General features: G+C 39.9%; 1 protein-coding gene across 1 annotated transcript in view; it reads right to left on the bottom strand.

Moving 5' to 3' along the window:
• Positions 1–2,747: 2,747 nt before the first annotated feature.
• Positions 2,748–19,696, bottom strand: part of brinp2 (bone morphogenetic protein/retinoic acid inducible neural-specific 2) — a 257,324-nt gene continuing 240,375 nt past the window's right edge. The window contains exons 7-9 of the mRNA XM_073490443.1: positions 16,235–16,457; positions 4,421–4,727; positions 2,748–3,637 (exon numbers count right to left, since the gene is read on the bottom strand). Coding sequence (XP_073346544.1) covers positions 2,816–3,637; positions 4,421–4,727; positions 16,235–16,457 — 1,352 coding nt within the window. The 3' untranslated portion in view covers positions 2,748–2,815. The remainder of the gene's footprint in view (positions 3,638–4,420; positions 4,728–16,234; positions 16,458–19,696) is intronic.

Genomic DNA, 19,696 nt, shown 5'->3' on the forward strand with positions numbered 1-19,696 from the left:
TATCTCTGCAACTACAAGGTCTATTTGAATAATCAAAGTATCATAATAAAGGGATCACTTGAAATATTTGCTCAGATGTGTAAGTATAAGTATATATGTCACTGGGTCTGAGTAAATTAAGTTGGCACACAGCATAAATGAAAGATTTTTTTTTTTTAAAATTACTATTTTAGAATGAATTTCCCTGAGGAATGATGCAGCTGCAGCTCCAAATCTTTAGCACACCATAGCAAAACATCTGAACAGTACCTCTGCCAACTTTAATGCTAATGAAGTGAATCAGAACAAAATTACAGAGGTTTTAGTACAGAGCACTCAGGCGGAACCTCCAAATGTGCCATTTTGACAAATTTTGGCATATTTTGGTACCATCTGTGCCACTTAAAATTTCTCGGGTACCAAACTATTTATTCAACTTGGGTGCTCAAAAAATAGCCCAATTGGGCTCCGCTCAGGCTTAACAGGTAAAGAACCCTTTAACAATTCAACAGCACCACAAACTGCAGCCTGTGAAATGACTACATTAGTCTTAGCTAGCCAGACCTAATAAACAGGCAAATGAGTGTAACTTAAGCACTGTCCTCGAGGCAAAAGAAAGGTTTGAAATAGGATAGGATGGGGAAACAATGTTGATTTATCTAAATGTTGCCCAAATGTTCTAAGTTTGAAGTGTAATGTATGATTTAAATGTTCTTGCACAAAGTAACTTTGGACATATTTCTACACATAAAACCACACAACTAAAATGTGGATATTTTGTAGCACGACACAATCGATACCCGCATGTGTTTTGCAAATGACAGAACAATTCATGTGATTCTAGAAAATTGTGCGTCACTGTATGCAAATGACAGCTGACTGACAGCAGGGCAGTCTCCCAGTAATAAGACCAAAGACTGTAATTGGCAAGACCAGTAGCCAATTTGGGGATTTTGTGATCATAAAACTTGAATGTAACCTTGATGTTTAAAATACTGTGAAGTCATGACATAGTGGCTGTGTTCCCCTTAATATCCCAATGAAACATAAGTTGCAACAACACTATCTCTATTGTGCTGCACCATTATGTCAGTAAATAAAAAATAAAACAAATATTTCCGCACCTAAGACAACCTGTTCTGTGATATATATCAATATGTTATTTCATAGTACACATGTTGTAACAGTGAGAAACAAGGAGAACAATCCCAGATAGATAAACCACTTTGTTTTTACTTAAGCAAGCTGAGCACAGAAGAACTGCTGAAAATGACATACAAGGTTTACTGACTTTCAGTGAGAAATTAGTGAAGTAAATGTAGAATCATATCAAGTATCATAAGTGGTAAGTTTGCAGCTCTCAATCACTGTACCATCACTGCCCCGCAGAAACCTTGTAACTCCAGTCGCCGGGGTAACCGGCAGCTGACGTTAGACCCACTTGTGAAAAAAAAACGATTTCATTGACCTGAGACTAAACCAAACTATTGAAAACCTTTTTAAACCATAATAAAATCAACAAGGCTCTATGAGTTACTGAGAGTTTGTATAGAAGGATTCTGCAGAACAATTACAGTATGCTAGTACTGGTGTGCACTGTGAATAGTGACTCAAAGTTTCACAACACCAAATCAAAACAAGTAAATGCAGAAAGTGTGACTGGCATTTACATGGAAAAGCTACATTACCACTGGAGAATGTGTCTGCTGTTCTGTCTTGGTAGAAATATTGAAATATAAAAAGCAATACAGCCTTTGCTGGGAAATCAAACACAGAAACTAAATGTGCTTCTTATCTTAACATTGACTCTCCATATAAGGCATGAGTTTGTCTTGTTATAAACATTTTTTTGGTCTTTGCACTGGGTTATCTAAAAAGCAATGTGCACTTGTCCACACCTGGGGTTAGATGGAGCGTTATTTACAGCGCTATATCCGCAGACCTTTTTGTTACCACGTCAGAAGATTTCTTTATGATTTTCAGCTCAGAAAAATAACTCAACATTTAAGATAGTTTGCAATTCAGTTTGCCGATGTGTTCACCATCTTTTGGTTTAGACACACCACCAAGGACAGAACATCACTAACAGGCTTCTCACTCGGATGTTAAGCATAGATACTTACAAGTTTTTCAAATGCCAGATAAAATGGAAGGCGGGGATTAAAAAGAAATATTCAAAGACAGTAACAGGGTTCAGGATTATCAAATTTTAAACTGTTAAGCATAACATAACAACTCATTCACCACATATATAATATTATCCCATTTCCCTTCCCACCAGATTGTTCTGTAGCCAAAGAAAATAGGGTTAGAAAAGGGGAAATCCTCTTCCATTAACTCATTTTTGAAGACCCCTTAAGAGTTCCTCTTTACATATCAAAATCACCTATATCTTTGCAAGGCAGAGGTCTTAGGTATACTTAATGACATCGGCTCTCTGAGGTTCAAAATCATAAAATCTATCAGTGTCGGTTCATCCAGTCGTACAGTTTGCCTAAAGCAGGGCAGTAATAGCAAAAGTAAGCCTCCAGGCTAGTCTTTAGAGCTTCTGAAAGAGAGTCCAAGGATTAGCTGTTCTCCAAAAAGTCTGCAACACGACTCCACTGTTCATCAAAGGGCTCTGGCAGCAATTTAACATAAAAATGTGACACCAGAAACCAAGCCAAGAGTGACCATAAGAAAAGCCCAGCAGTCAGCCTTTAGAGTTGGGTGTTCTATTTATTCATTTGGGTCCAAGATGTCCCCCCCACCCCACCCCCCACCCCCGCTCTGTCTCTGGTTGTCCCTGAAGCAGCAACTCCACCTTCTGTGTGTAGAATCACTCCTGACTTGTGAGCTAGCTGCACAGCTGGGCAAGCTCAGGTTCAGGAGTAGCATTGGGGAGCTTGGAGTTGAAGATCTGCAGAGAGTCCTTGATGCGTGCCGCCTCTCCAGCCGACAGCTTGAGCCGATGACGCAACAGACAAGAAAACAGGTCGAGCGGCTGTGGTGCCGGTGGAGACAGCCGGTTAATCCGGTCTCTCATCTCCAACAACATGAGAAAGGCAGCGTCCTGCGTACCCTGCGTGTAGGGGTAGTCCAGCTGGAGAATCAGATCCTTGATGCCCTCAGGGTCAAAGTGCATGCTGTATCCAAACACCTTCAGTGTGTTGATCTTCATGTACCCCAGGTTGGATGTCTGGTCATCCAAGTCTAACGGTTCATAGAAGAGCGTTTCATTCACTGTTGGATCATCTGTGACTATGCGACTTCGCAGATAGATGTGCACTGTTTCAAAGAAAGACTTCCACTTGTTGCCCAGATGCAGTGTCCAGTTGTAACATTGTGCCGTGACGACAGCGTCCAGTCGAGTTCTCTCCCAGTCAGGGAAGTCAGGCTGGTTCACAGGCATGAACCAACTCTCCGAGTGACTCCCTCCAAAAGGATTCACGTAAATGGCAGGCACAGGCTCCAGTGTTGAATTCTTAGTTGAGCATATCTGGAAAGAAATGCCCATCAGCATGTGGATGAGATTGGACTTGTTTTTGTTACTCTTGAGTGTTAGCAACATCCTCTTCCTCCAGGCAGGATTGAACCAGCTTCCCAGACGGACGTCGTTGCTGATGTAGATGGCGTGAACCTCTATTCTGCTGTCCAGTCGTTGAAGCAGGTACTTCACCTAAAGAGGAATAAATAAACTGTGAGATCACATTCACTCTTACAGGTAGGCAAGTAATAATAGACATATCACTTCCACACTGGTCTTCAAACAATACAGTACTCTATACACATGTATGGCCTCCAATTTGGCTCTCTGTTGTAGGTTTTTTTTCTCCAAACCCATACTAAGTAAACTTATCAGATGATAATATCATTAGTTTTACAACATTCTTTATAGGCTCATTACTTATTATGAAGACTTTACTGAAGTTTATGTGTAAATATGGTGGATTGCCTCATAGATGTTATAGAAAAATACTTAAAATATGACATATTTAAAACAAAATTGTAACATTATCAAAAGGGAATTAATTACAAAAATGTCAGTCAGAAGAAGAACATCTAAAATGTAGTACTTTAAATTTTCATATTAATTTGTTTCTTTTCAAGGCCATATTTTATTTTCCTTTATATCAGCAATTGTAGATTTTTTTGCAGGGCCGGCTGGAACAGGGCGGCAAAGCTGCTTTTCTGCTGCTTCTGCTGAGAGAGTCAGGTAATATATAACAATGTTCTAGTTTTGTTTTTTTTTGTCATTTTAATGCAGAATTCATACATATAATGTATTTAATGTGCTGTTATTATTGTTATGGAGGTAAGTTTCTGTCTATGCATAAAGAAACCTGTATGAATGTGTCTTTTTATTTGTGTCATGACCTTTAGTGTAATCAGTGTTACTGTATTATTTGCTCAACAGAGGTTTGAGAACTAATGCAATGCATGTACAAGAATCTCTGAGAACCTCAGCATCAGGCATGTCCAAGTCCAAGTTGAGATAGTGGTCCAAGGATGCTGCGATGCTCGGCCGGCAGGAACCAAGATGGAGGAGGTTGCCGTGGTGACAGGCCCCGCAGCGGGTAGCGTTGTCAGTGGCACAGGAGGAGCAGGAGGTGGATGAGGTGCCCACAATGCAGGGAATGACTCCCTGGCAGGTGGGCTGCTCCACAGGGCATATACAGCTCCGTACCTCCTCAGAGAAGGAGCCCAGTACTCCGTGGTCATTACAGTAGAGCAGAGACTGAGCCCTACTTAACCAGAAACCAACAGGCCTGCAGAGGGGAGAGACAGAGTAGGTAACTGATTATTGAGTAATTCCAGTAAACTGAAAAGCAGTGTGTACCTCTGACAAGTGTGCCCTGTTTCATCAGTAACTACACCAAACAGTAATGTGACTGGGTCCTGGACTACATCTGTGCATGACTTTAAAATGGTGAGGAGTTAAACTCCTAGGGGTCAGCAAAGAGAGATTTTCATGGTGTGTTGAGTTGTACTTTCACTGTTACACTCACAGCTATTTTCACCAATTGCCATTATCACTTTAATTGTCATCAAAACTAAAAAAATAGACTGATCTCATAACTACAATGGGATATGAGTACCACATATTCCTTGTAGCAAAATGAGGAAAAATTGTCATATTTATTGGGTAAAAAAATGAATTTGTCTGTAAATGTCATAAAATCACACAAGAAAATGGTTGCTTTTAGAAAACAACTCAGTATCCTTTGATTAGGTTGATTAGATTTAGTAGGAGATTTGTTGAAGGGGCACTATGTAGTTATAATATAGTAGTAGTATATAGTATATAATACAAACTCAAACTATTTTTTTTAAATAACCGAATAAGCAAGCTGTTCTCAGGGGAAAATAAGGTCCCAGAACACTGTTTGAAGCTAGAAAGGTGGCAGGGTCTGCCAAATATAAACAAGGTAAAAAAGTATGAAATTGTGTTGTGCACAAAATGAAGAGTTTTTTTATTTAGTCTGTCTATGCATACAGAATCAGTCAATGGAGATCTTTCTCTTCTGATTAAAAATTCTTCCCCCAAACTACAGTGCACCTTTAATTTTCCGTGGGAAGAAAGAACATGTAAGAGTCTGACCTCTCTTGATTAAAAGCTGTTTTACTGTCTACGTTTCTCCTTCATGTGAAATGACTTTTCTCTCACTGTTGTCTCTTGTCTCTTATCAAACCTCACTCACTGAAGGTATGCACAGATATGACTGGCTGAGTAATATCACATGAGATGAATTAAAGACGATCAGTTAGAAATGCTGCACCGTTAACTGTTAAACTCAGTTCATTGCTTAGAGGTCCCTCTCCATCCCTCCTGAGATCACTGATGAGTGGACTGTATCCAAGTCCAGACCCAGATACTGTCCTATTCCGACTCCGACACCTATCAGTGATTGGTGTGTATGAAGAGGGATGGCAGGAAAACAAGTGGGGCTCCGCCTCTGACGCTGTACCCAGATTTTGCCTTTATAGATGCAGGTTCCTCCCTCGACCCGTGAACAAATTGCCTGCTGGTTAGATTACATCTGAATGTTTTAGCATTTCTTGACAGCCCATAAAGTTTCCTTTCTTATGATCAGAAAATAACTCATCTGTGTCTCCCCTTTACTTGGCTCTTCCACAGTTGCCCGGCACAGTACACTCATTAGAGGCTGTAGCTCTGTTATGGGAACAGAGGCTTTAGCTTTCTACTCTGCTGCCAGCAATTGGTTTCAGTTGATTGTTCTGTTGGTGTTAGAAACCCCCAAAATTTCACAGAGGATGTAGTTTGAATCTTTGTTAAGAAATAGTGACATCACGCAACTCCCTTCAGACCAAGATTGTTGTATTAACATTTGTATTTGTGTACACATTTAACAAAAGAGCTTTTAACGGATTAATAGACACATTTTTGAAACTTTGTTTCCGCTGTGTCCAGTCTTTATGCTAAGCTAGACTTACCTCCACCTGGCTCTTTATGCACAGACATGAAAGTGGCTTCAATATAAGATACATAAGAAATAATGCAGATTTCATAAATATATTCAATATTTGAGTTTTTGCATGATAGGCATCTTCTGTTTAAGCCAACAGGATGTATTGGTATAGAGTGGAAGTAATTAAATTAAATCTTCATTAATTATCCTTCAAAAACATTAAGTCAGTCACTACCTGCAGTTCTCATAAGAACCCTGTCACACAACACTTAATTGAGTTTGTAATACTGTTCAAGGGTATAATTCTTCCATTTGGTTGACTGGCAGTTGTTATACAGTGTGGGTATTGGGAATAAAAGCCCAGTAGGCAGGAGAAAATAGGAGGGCTTTGGTAAATGTCAAACTGAGAGTATGAGGCTGTGGCTGTATCCTGGAAAGAGAAGGCACCAGAGCAGACTTGGTAAATAATGAACATAAAACATGCCATTGATTGCTAAAGGCCAAACAAAGCTAAAATCTTGCTTACGATTTGCTTATCTTCATAGTATGTTTCCCTGCACTTTTTTTCAAATTTTGTTATGGCACACGGATCAGACCAAATTATTGAGGCAAATCATATGGTACTAAATAATTTCACTGAAGTTATACTTTTGGCTCTTTGCGAAGATGAAAACTGACTGAAACATCAAATAGCAGAAGTGTAGAAGATGAATCTTGGAGCAACTGCACCAGGTGACCAAACAGAAGGTGGTCAGGTGACTACAAACAGGGATGCTTTGTGCTGACGTAGAAGAACAGGGACGTGGAAGTGGCCATGAGCAGAAGGGAGAAAGATCTAATGGATAACGCTCATGTCTGTGAGCTGGAGGTGGAGAAACGCTCCAGCTCACGGGTGAGCACAAAAGCAATGGGAAGAAATGTATTCATTGCAAAACATGATAGGGAGAAACCTGCCCTTAAAAGATAAAATGCTGTTCTCAGAGAAGAAAAGATGTTATGACCTTCACTGGCAAGGGCATTCAAAGGGCTAAGCACCTGCTTTCCACTAAATGTATTTAATAATAGAGCGGAGTCAAGCAGTTGCCTGAAGACAAAAATCAAGTTCTACACAGCTCCATTAAGTTGCACAAGCAGGGCCGCACCAGGATGCAAACCCTCAAATCAAATCTTGTCCAACTCTTACCCATCTCCAGTAAGTTCCAGCTGGAGGCTGAAATTAAATCAATTCACACTCAAGCACTCACCATCACCCAACAGGTGATGTTTGAGTCTGAAGATAAATCAGACTTACCCCCATAACCAGATAGTTGCATCATAAGTGTAATGGAAAATCATACTATAGACCATATTCACAGGGCAGCCATTTTCATGCTTGGGGTGTGGAGCTCAAGTGCTGGGATAATGTCATGTGGCTGTGTTCCAGGTTGCAGGTCGAATAATCATAAGGAACATGACATTGATATCAGTTCACCACTTCTCGATTGATCCGCAACTGAAAAGATGATGGAAAGTGAAAATCTGGAGGGACGTCGAGCCATATTTGAAACAAAATATTCGATAACACATTAGCTAACGTTAGCATTCAAACATTTGCTAGTTAATATTTCCATTTGATATCCAGGTTTAAAAACATTTGTCCAAGTAATGTTATCTAGGAAGTGGTTAAATATTAACGAAAGCTGTTGTCTAACAGAGGCTAATGACATTTGGCAATTTTTTTTTTTAATCTCTCCAGATTTCAGATTACAGTTTTTTCAGTTGTTGATCAATCAGAATACAGTGAAATGATGGCAATCATTGGGGTTTCCTGTTTTTATATGACTTGCACCCTGGAACACAGCAAAACAACAGCTGAGCGTCCGACCCTGAGCGTGATGTCAGAGGAAAATGGCTACCATGGGAATATGGTCTTTTCTCCCACCTATCTCCAGCAAGTCACTCCAGATGCAGTCCACAGCCAAACATCTTCATGACTGAAACAGATCACAACCAAGACTAATTTAAAGGGGGGAGATAAATCCTTTCTCTGATGTCAATGAGAAACTGCAAAAACAGCAACCTATCAGCAGCCTTGAAAATCAATACAGTCAGGCCACCTCATCTTAGAACTGACAATTAGCAAGCTTGTTAGCTCAAAGTGATTTTTTTTTCCTTCTTCAAGAGCTCTTAATGAGTGAAATGAAACTGAGAACAAAATGCTGAAGGATGCTGACTGAAGGAGATCAGCCTAGGAGTACTTACCTAGCCCCAAACTTCTTAGAAGAATAGAAAAGCTTAGAGAAGCGGCTATGCATGCTCTTTGTAAGAGTTGGGGACGTTATCCACATGTGTGAAACATTCTGTTTGAAAACACCACTGGTAAAACATACATCTCAGCTCTTTGCCATTTGTCCATGGTTGTTTTCAATTTTTGAACATGCTCATTGTTGCCTCTCGTGGTTGGTGGGTAACAGCACCCACTACAACTGTGGTTCTCACAAACAGTGAGGATATTTTCCATCCTCCTGCCTCAGGGAGCCCATTGCCACTTGGCGAAACAGAATGAGGTGAAGATGTAGCACTCCATTTTGGAGAAAGTTATGAAGCATAAATCTCTCCAGAGTGCTCCTTATGCATGCTGCACCCCCCTCTCTTTCCATGCCTCTCACTGATAAAAGATGTGCTCCTCTGTGTAGGAGGGTCCTCAACACCAATTCTTTATGTTGTAAGTAGTGGTTAGAGTTAATATTGTGACACTGGTCTGTTTGAGTGTGCTTCCTGTACACTGTTGTCTTTATGCTCTTATCATCCTTCACATAAACACAGGTGAGGAACGCTTTCTGTTCACTTCATATTTTGATGTCTCTTAATTTCAGGGAATAAAAGAGATGCTGTTATGTTTTATTATACAGAAGCTTAGTATTCTGTGCTGTTTTTTTATGGGTTTTGAAGTGTATTTTGTGTTTAGTATTTGGATTTGAATTAACCTTTGCACCTTACAGGTATAAATGATCATATTCAAGAGGTAGTTGTGTAGTTTAGACAAGCACAGCCTTCATAAACCAGCAGGCCTACTCAAAGCTTAAAAATGATCCCGGAAATTTCCATATCTTAGGATATCAACCATTGTGTAATGTTTTTTTATTGAGGAATCAACTGCTTGACTTTACAGCAATTGTGTCAACAGAAGAACAGTATAACAAGGGGGAGGAGGGTTAATGAAGCAGGTTACGGGACTTGGAATGTGATTTTAGCAATTCATTTAAAAATCTCATTTACAATCTGGTCATTCAAGCATATAGGACACAACATTAATCCAATTTAATAATCAGCTGCTGTTATTTTGGTAATGCTTTACATAAGATACACAACATCTTGAGTAGTTGCCAAGCAATAAATAACAAGTCAAGGTCAAAACCTAGAATATGGCTGGACCGTGTCTGGTCTGTGCTGAATCAGTTACTGGGGTAGTCAGTGGTAGAGTTTACGATATGAATTTCTGGATATGCTCATGTGCAAAAAAATGGCAGAATATTCCTTTGTCAGCATGCTTTAACTTAGGAATGAGGAGTCATTACATTCACGAGTTACAATCATAGATTTCTTTGTTTGTATAATGAACTCATTGTTAAGACGTGTCGCCTAAAAAATATGTATTGCTGAGGTCTACTGATTATTTCCCCTTGATTTGATTACCAAATTTCCATTTAAGCTAAACCATTCCCCATTACACATCTCATGTTTCCCTGATCTTATTTCAGTAGTATTCATAATTTCATCTTTACAAATGCTTTCAGTTTGAGCATTTTCATTTCAGATTTTGCATTTAAAATTTTACTGCATTTATATATATTTATATATTTTACATTTTAAGTTTATTTATGACCTGATTATTCCTAGTTGTGTAGTAAAATAATCTTTTTTAATTGCATTTATTTTACCTTTAATTTCTTTTTGAACTGAAATTTCGATTTATTTATTTTTTGCTTTTTTTGCTTTAGAATGTAACCGCTGTGACACAATCAGAAAATAAGCTTTTATTTCTCTAATTAACTCCTTTTTCATGATACTGCTGCTTGCTCTCTTCAGTCACTCTGCAGCTTGCTCGACCACTGCTGCTCTGTCTCTCTCTGTCTCCCTCGCTGAGGTGGTGCCAACTTCTAATAGTGTTTTTTTAATAAACGGTGACAAATCCTGCACAGTATGCCTCTAAATTAAGGTTTAATAATAATGAAAAGCATCATCTTCCATCTCCTTCTCATTCCTTCCAAGCAACAGTTTGGTCACACTTAATGTATTCACTATCAACCAAGTTCTGTATGTGGGGAGTGGAGGACATCAGTGTTGTCACCTATAGCAAAAATATCAACTTATGCAAATGACCTGTACATGTTCACAGATGAATGATTATTCATATATGAGGTGTGGATATTTTTCCTCATATCAATTTAGATACTGAGTATACATGCACATTAGAGAAAATAGTAGCTACTTATTTTATGGTATAAGGGACACAATAAAGATAGCATTCTAAAGTGGATCAGAACGTAATGAATAATTGCTCGTCAGTTCTGCACCACTTTACTTGACAGGGAACAAAATAATATTTCAAATAACATTTCAGTAATTGGAAATAAATGAATAATTTTGTGTGCCATTCAGTAGCTTCTTAGTTGTTTATCAGGTTGGACTCTTGATAAAAGAGGTCAGTGTGTCAATTCACAGGTATCTATGAAGTTATCATATGTAATGCTTCATTAAAATAGTATCTACTAACTTATCATTATTGGCTATACTGTAAATTCCCATTTATATGGAAGATTTACAATACCTATGTAAATAAAAAGGTTCATCTGAACCTCCTCATGAAAACTAATGACAGTACATTGCATTTAATTGTGGCAGTTTTATACCGCCCCTCTGCTGGCAAACAATGAAATGCAGTACACTTCAATATTCATGTCACAATGACAATTATTATTAATAATAATAATAATAATAATACATTTTATTTGTAATGCACTTTATATTTAACAAAAAATCTCAAAGTGCTACAACAGCAACCAAAAAAGAAAAAAAAATACAATTAATTGTCCCCATGACTTTTTCAATGTGCATTGTATTTTATTTTATTTCATTTCATTTCTTTGTTTGATTTGCTTTTTTGTCGCTCATCTCTCAATATTTTAACTGTACTTCAAGAAAATATCTTCTTTTTAAATATTCTCAGAAGAATAAACTGAACTGATTTAAAAAGTAAAGTTCAAAGTGGGTGGTAAAAGACCTTTTTTATTCAAAAGTTTGGATAAGAGCCTTAAATAACGATATCCCTAGATTACACTGAAGTTTAAACCGCATACATCCCATTTTTCATTGTTGAACATCTAATTCACGGTATACTCTATATTTTTTTTTACAAATGGGATTATTTATCCATGGCAATTTGACACCTTTTTCCTGTAGAAGATGGGTGTTTGGTATGACAGTCATGGAGATGAAAAAGGCAGACATACATAAATTACCATCCACTTTGGAGCGGTAACAGTAGCAACAAGTTCAGACTGAAAATTGGCTCTGCAGAGATTCTATCCCCAGGCTAAGTTCAGGAAATCACACACAACATTGCCCAAATGCTCCAGCAATTCCTTCCCCCCAGGCCTGTGTAAATAGACAAAAATGAATGATGATAAAACAAATGGATTTGTGCAGAAGGAAATAGAGCGCTTTTGCAGCTGAGCAGCCCCTGATAACTTGTTGTTGCTGGTACGAACTAGGTTAAGACTCTGAGTGACAGGGGCGAGACGGAGAGAGAGAGTGAGGCGACACGAAGGTGACTGAGGGAGAGAAATAAAGACAGAAAGCGAGGCAACGTGCAGGAGGGGGGCGATGGAGTGATGGGTGGAGGGAAAGAACTGTCAGGGAAATTAAAGTCCTCTGTAAACAAGTGCCGAGCTGTCAGGCCAGGAGATGACTTGATTACAGCATGCCACCATACAACGTACTTTACCCAACAAAGGCCTCCACCACCTGTAACTAGACCCTTCATCTCTATCACACTCTCCCCTTCTTTCCCTCTTGAACTCCTCCCGTCATCTTTATTTCTCCTGTGTTTTCTCTCTCTGGCTGTCCACATCTCTTACTCAGGCCCCCTCCCTCTCTTAACACCTGCTTTTCACAAGCCTGTCTTCATTTTTTCCTTCGGCACGGCAACGGAACTGCCATGTAATGACAGCTGAGTGAAGCTCGAGAGGGTATTTGGCTCAGAAGTCAACCACAGGTGTAGAATTCACTCAGGCAAAGGGAGTCGGTTAGCCTGCCAAATTATCAGTAGATGTTGGTTTGCAACAGCAGTGTTGCTCGTTTCTTCGTCTGTTCAGCTGTGTGTGCTACTGAGCGGGGCTCATCAGTACTTGTGTTTCCAAACACCTGTACATGTGTGCATTAAAAAAAACCTAGCCCTATATCCGTGGGAATTACATTTATATTGGACAATTCTGCACATCATGATTTGCATCCAATGCCAACATTCTGTGCCAGTGCTGTCCTCCAAGTTAAACAACAAATTAATCTGTTTTTCCATGGCCTGTAAAATGACACATAAAGTGTGCTCTGTTCTTACGCCCTTGTCAGCAGGATGACATATATTAATCCTCATAAAGTAAAAATAAAGTAAAAGAATCAGTTTTATGGTGTGACAATGCTATGTTCTGTCCATTCTCACTCCCAACACATCACAAGACAGCAGCCTGGTCAGTGGCCCTATGCTTATTTGACACTGTAGGTACCCCTCTCGCATCACTTGGTGAAGAGCCCCTGTAGTGCAGTAGCATAAAAAGTAAGAAAAGTCCAAGTCAGGGGGAGGTTGGGGGGTCAGATGGGTGGAACAACAGGATTTCCCCCAGAGACCGGGGTTCACATGCCGCGTATGACCACAGGCAAGTCTGATTTGTTTTTGGGTTATCTTACATGAGTAAGTTAATGTACGTAAATTACATAACACAAGTTACGTATGTGACATGACTGAACTTAGCAGGCACGTGCAGAGGGGGCAGCTAAGGGTGCTTGGGTACCTGCCCCTTTGCCCCTGATGTCCAAAGTGCTTGTTTTGTTTTGTTTTGTAGTAGTAGTAGCAGTAGTTCTGTTAAATAATTTGTCTAATTTGTAGGAAATAGTTCTATGTTTGTTTTGCTAGTTTGGAGAACAGAATAAAACTCTTTGCAACCAAATGTGTTTCATAAAGTTTTTAATTTTAATTTCCTTTCAATTTGTCTTTTAATAGCAGAAAGCATTAGTTTTGAAAAAAGTAGGCCATAAATGTTCAAGAATCTAAAAGCATGCATTATCAAACAGCAACTTACACAGTTGTAACTGTGTGTATCTTTTATTGTTTTTATGTTTATCATAAGTTCTTGTATTTATCATGAGATCTCATTCAGCGGTGCAGAGATGCCTCGTAAAGAGAGGGGATTAAAAGAAATTAAGCTGGAGCCAGCAAATGTTTTAGATTTTTGTTTGAAAAATGACTTGAATGAATGAATCTGTTATCAGACTAGGTGTCAATTAATTTTCTTTTGAGCGACTGATCAATTCATTGTGTCATCTGCAGGTCCATGCGCCCCTTTTAACTTTGATCACCTGCCCCTCTGAAGGGTTCTGCATGGCCCTGAAACTTGCTCCAGAGTTCCACTGGCAATTATACATGTATGTGTTATAAAAACGACAACAAACAGACAAAAGGTTAGTGTTCCGAACTGGCGGATTAGAAGAAGGGTGGATTTAGATTTGTCTCTTTTTTGAGATTTTTGTGCTGGCGTCAAGAGTGTTTTATTCTGAAAATTAACCGGATGTTTTGATGTCGTTTCGGTGTCTGCTCTGTGCTGAATTCGGCTCGATTGATGTGCCGTGCTCCACTATCCGGCAAAAATAGAAGCCTTGCATATCCGGCGGGAAGGGTCTGGACTGGGTCCCTCACAACACTTCCACTGGCTCTGGCTCCGCTGCGTTGCGTATCAGCTCCGTTGGAGCTCCGGCAGTCCGGACTCTTCCGGAGCAGATATGCAAGGCTGTGCTGGCAGTGCTGCGCCGTGCCGGACTCAAAACGCAGCCGGTGGGGGGTGCCGGACAACAGAGCAAAACCGGAGCTATTCCGCAACGGACATGCCTCCAGTGGAATTATAGAGGAAATATGCCATCTGGCCTGGGAACACCTCTGGATACCCCCAGGAGGAGCTGGAAAGCGTTGCTGGGGAAAAGGAGGTCTGGAATACCCTTCTAATCCTGCTGCCTCCACGACCCGACCCTGGATAAGCCGAAGATAATGGATGGATGGATGACTAAGTAGTTTTGGTGCCTTAACCTAACCAAACTGCAACTATTTCATAATGTTGATGACAATCCACAAGTTATAATATGTCATATTATGAGAAATGTTTTTCAGAAAGCTATATTTTGAAAGCCTAAGTGTACGTATTGTTGCTGACTTGACTGCAGAGCCATTGTATTGCAAAACTGAGTCAGAGTTTGAAGCTTAAGGCCACCGACCAAGCTGCAGTATTTGACGAGTTAGGAGTGAGAACGTGTTGCTATGGTTAGGGTTTGTTAAGGTTTAGGCACAATAACAACATGGTTAAGTTTAGGGAAAGATCATGATTTGGATTAAAATCATTACTCTATTTATAATATATGTATGTATATACATATATATATACATGTGTGTGTCAATGTCAAAATAATAAACACATAAGGTTCAAGGATGATTGCAGACAAAAGAACAACACTGACTGTTGGTTGGAAACAGGAAATGAACAGCAGTCTCATTTGATAGTCAGATGTTTTGTTTCTGGTCTACTGACCACTCAAAGCACTTTACAGCACATGTTACATTCACCCATTCAAACGCACACTCGTACAGTGATGGCTGAGACTACCACGCAAGGTGCCGACCTGCTTTCTATCCAAAGCACCTCACAATATTTCTATGCTGAGCCATTCGCACACTCACACAAATGGAACAGCCATCAGGAGCAATTTGGGGTTCAGTATCTTTCCCAGGGACACCAGGACATGCTACTGCAACCTTCTGATCAGTGAATGAACCACTCTACCTCCTGAGCCACAGCCACACAAATGTTATATAGAAAGGCCAAAAATAAGAGCTGCATTGTGCTGGAAAAGAAATTGTCTATATGAAGTGTCATCTAACCATGTTGGGGGACCAAATGATAACAGTTGTTCTGAAAGGCCACACTGGAAGGCAAGGTGAAAAGCTGGTCGTCATAGAGAGAGGAGGGATGTGATGTTGTTTAAATGTAGGGATAACGGTGACCATTTTCAGACTTTGTGCATCAGTCTCTTCTAGGAGACATTTTATAGTGTCTAAAAATCTAAACAGATTTTGCTTATATAAAATGCTAATGATTCTAACTTTTGCACAGTTGTTGCAAGGTCACATTATTAACACTATATAAAGATAAATATGATCCATTCAGTTAAGCGCCAGGTACATCTATCTACATAGTGGTACACTCATAATGCCCAACAGCTTTACACAGTAATAAATATTTACCTATGTACAATCTATTGTCAGCAGAGGCAGCCCAATAATGAAAAAGCTGACAACGTAATGCCATCAATCTACAAATACATGTTTTGGAGAGAGATCAGCTTAAAGGGACTAACTGTGTACCTGACTGGCATGATTCCCACCTTCCTGTGTGTATAACTTTTGGACTTTTTAAAAGCTGGACTCTTTCCAGCTCTGGGTTTTCCTCCTGTTGAGGGGCTGTTAGAGAGCCCATAGCCCAGTAATGACAAATTATGCTTTCTCCCTTTAGTTGTTTTTCTGTGAGTGTATCCTAGTGGGCTACCTCTCTCGGGGCAGACTGATGCGAGGTTGTTTCGGGCAGCGTTTGCTCAGGGTGAACAGTTTCCTGACAATCTTCTGGGCCTTGCCCAGGACCAGGGCAGTGCTGGACTCCAGCTGGGCGTAGCGCTTCAGGAGGGACAAGTCAGCTGACCACAACTTGCCGATAACGGACACATTCAAGAACCGGTCAGTGGGCAAGCGCTTCAGGAAGGCTTTGAATTCATCTGCAAGGAGTTCAACAGAGACAGGAAGAGGAGAAAAGGAGGAGAACACGAAGGTGGGGAAAGAGAAAACAGAACAAAATTAGACACACCCCTGAGTACTTTATTTGTTAACAACACCATTATATCCCTAGTGGCATGCATAGATAATGATTGAGGAGCTGGGGGAGTTGCATGTGTCATTAGAACACAAAAAAGCTGTTAACTTTTAATGAATTGCCATTACAGAGTAAACACCTGTGCTACAATCCGCAGTTATACTCATTCACCTCACCATTAGAAGCTCATCGTTTTCATAGCAGCACCATTTGCAACATTGTCATTTAGAAACACTAGTTATCTGATGATTGACAGCATGGTGCCACGCACAGATGGGCATTTTCAGTTATGTTGTAATCCTTTCTGTTAAAGCCAAAACAAGTTGAGAGAAAATCCATAATCACAAGCTGAATGGACCAATAAAAGCATGTAGTAAAATGGTGAGAGCCTCCCCTCTCACTCTGTGGTGCTCCCCTCTAAAATGTAAATGGCTAAAAAACTGTTAGGAATGTCATTCACAGCAAATTCTGCAGCTGTCACAGCAGGTTTGTGTCAAAACCAAACAACAAAAAAAGCTAGGTCTAATGTCAGTAAATCTTTGGTTTCAGCTGTTAAAGGATCATTTCAAACAAACCTTACATAACCTCTGCCACCTCCAACAATATGTCAGTCAAAACCATGAAGCATCTGAATTGGTTTTATTTGCAATGGCAGAAAGCATAGACATAACATTCAGTTTTTCCTGATTGCAAGTGGAGAGGACAGTGTGCATGAGCTTTTTGTTTTTTGTCCACCCTTTGTCTTCTCCTATGCACCTGTCAATCAACAGGTGTGCAAAAGTTTTGCTCTGAGAGCATGGACATAACATGTAGTAAATTTAATATCATGCTGAAGTCAAACTGCTGTTAAAACAGTCTCCATAGGTCAGAGCCAGAAAAGTCCCCAATTATTGAACAGTTTATGTAAAATAATGTGTTAAAGGGGCACACACTTGTGTTTCTCCCTATGTGTCTTGCTAGGATCTCAACATTATCATCTATGTGGACTATTATGGACTATGTAGCCTCTTGAACAGCATCCACTGTGGCAACAAGCCATACTTACAGGATGATGGCATTCTGATTTTCCCTTAATTTAGTAGTAGTTTTTGTGCTTAAACCTAACCAAATCATGAAAAGTCATAATGTGTCCTAATATGTGTTTGTCTGCAGCTTTATTTTGAAAGTCTTACTGGACGTGGTATTTAACGTATTATTGCAAAGTTGGCCTTGGAGCCTTTATTTTGAAAGTCTTACCTGATGTTGCATAATACATATTATTGCTAACTTGACTTCAGAGCACTTAGCCGACCAAAACTGAAGCTAGAGTAGGAAAGTAGAGTGTCATGGTTTGAAGATTCAGGCCGCTGACTAAGCTGCTGAATTTGATGAGTTTGGAGTGAGAACGTTTGGAGGAAGACTGTGTAAAACGACATAGTGTAGCTTTCTGAGAGCATCATGTAGTTTGCTGTGCTGTACTTGTTGATGGGTAATGATGGTAATACATTTGTGACTTAATACTAAATATGTCTCTATATGATGCTTTCATTTGAATATCATGCATTATGTAAACTTAAGCTTGTAGAACAAGTTTGTGGTCCTGAGCAACAATCTGAACAAACTGTGCCTGGTTTATACTGGCCTCATGCTGCTCTGAACAAAACTTCAGAAACAGCTTTCTCTGATAGGTACCTTCAGTACAGCACCTACTTTGTTGTAGTACACACACAGATATCTACAGCCCCAGCCAAAATAAAGAGAGAAAATTAAATGGTGCTATTACATCAAATGGTTATTATTTCACAAGTGTGTGTATGTGTGTGTGTAGAATTTCCAACAAGACAAGACCTGGCCTTGTTGGAGTGGATTACACTGAGAGTGATATCGGCACAGAAGATACAGCTTGTACTCTGTGTTGGCTTTGCCAAGAGCATTCCGGCGCTGGGGTCATTGTACTTCCATTACAAACCAGTGGGCAAATGTTATGCCAGTATGAAGCCTCTGGGAAACTTGAACCTATTATTTTTTTTTCTCCCAAAGCCAGCTAAGTGAGACCTTCTAGGATTGTTCTGGGTCTGCTGGAGAATCATATTCCCATGTGCTGGTTGTTGGCAGGGAGACAGCCAGCAAATCAGCAGCCAAGCCGACCTGAGCTGAGCCCAACTGATGAGACTCAAGCCTATTACAGTGCTCAGTGATCCCAAATGACACAACGGTCTGTCTCTCTCCATCCTTCTCTTTGCGTATGTCTGCCTCCTTGCCTCGGTGTGATCTTTCTCCTCTGGACTAGCGACTCAGGGTTGTTTCATTCCCTCCCTTGAGATTTCTGTCTTTGTGTCTTCCTGTCTGTTTCTGCATCTCTTGTTACTCTCAGCTCCCTCTCCTCTTCCTGTAGCCTCCCCTTTGCTTCCTCTCTGTGCTGACCTGAGGCAAAATTAGAAGTGCAACATTAACTTTGTTAATGCTGGGTACATTCCTCAGTTGGTCTGTTTTTAGTGCTCATTTCATGTAACCTCTAGTGATCTTTATGAAAAATTGAAAGCTACATTGAGCTGAATGTGTGAGTTCATTGTTTTGAAGGACATAGGGGATACAAATGGCACCATTTTTTAGGACAGACCCCCCAATGCATGCCATGGAAAAGTTGCTACATACAATTAAGATCCAAGGAAAAATCTGTCTCTCCTCAGCTGTTCTTACAGACAAAATATGCTGTACTCAACATGTAAGACATTCTGTTCATAGGCAGTCATCAGCAGTTAAGTGATGATGATAGAGTCACTTCACTGCTGACATATTACAATTTAGAATATCAAGTCAATAACATTTGGAGTAACAGTTGTTAATGCAGGCTACTGAAGACCAAAATACAGTTTAATGTCAAATCATAGTTAGCCCTAGATTTTAGAATAGATTTTTTTAAATAACTTGAAGAAGGTGTTAATAGGAATTCAATCCTGGTTGATTTGGCGACACCTGTGATTACCAGTGGTAACTAAAATGCAGGTTTATAATACAGGTAGCAGATCAAAATGCATGAATATATGTGCATCGATCACTGAGGGCAGAACACACGCACTGAGAAGCCATCCCATCAAATATATGCTCACTGAAGGAGGCGACAGAGCAGGGCTAATCAGTTTAGCATCAGTGTGGCAATACAGT

The sequence above is a fragment of the Pagrus major genome, chromosome 21, assembly GCF_040436345.1.
Source record: "Pagrus major chromosome 21, Pma_NU_1.0".
NCBI lineage: Eukaryota > Metazoa > Chordata > Actinopteri > Spariformes > Sparidae > Pagrus > Pagrus major.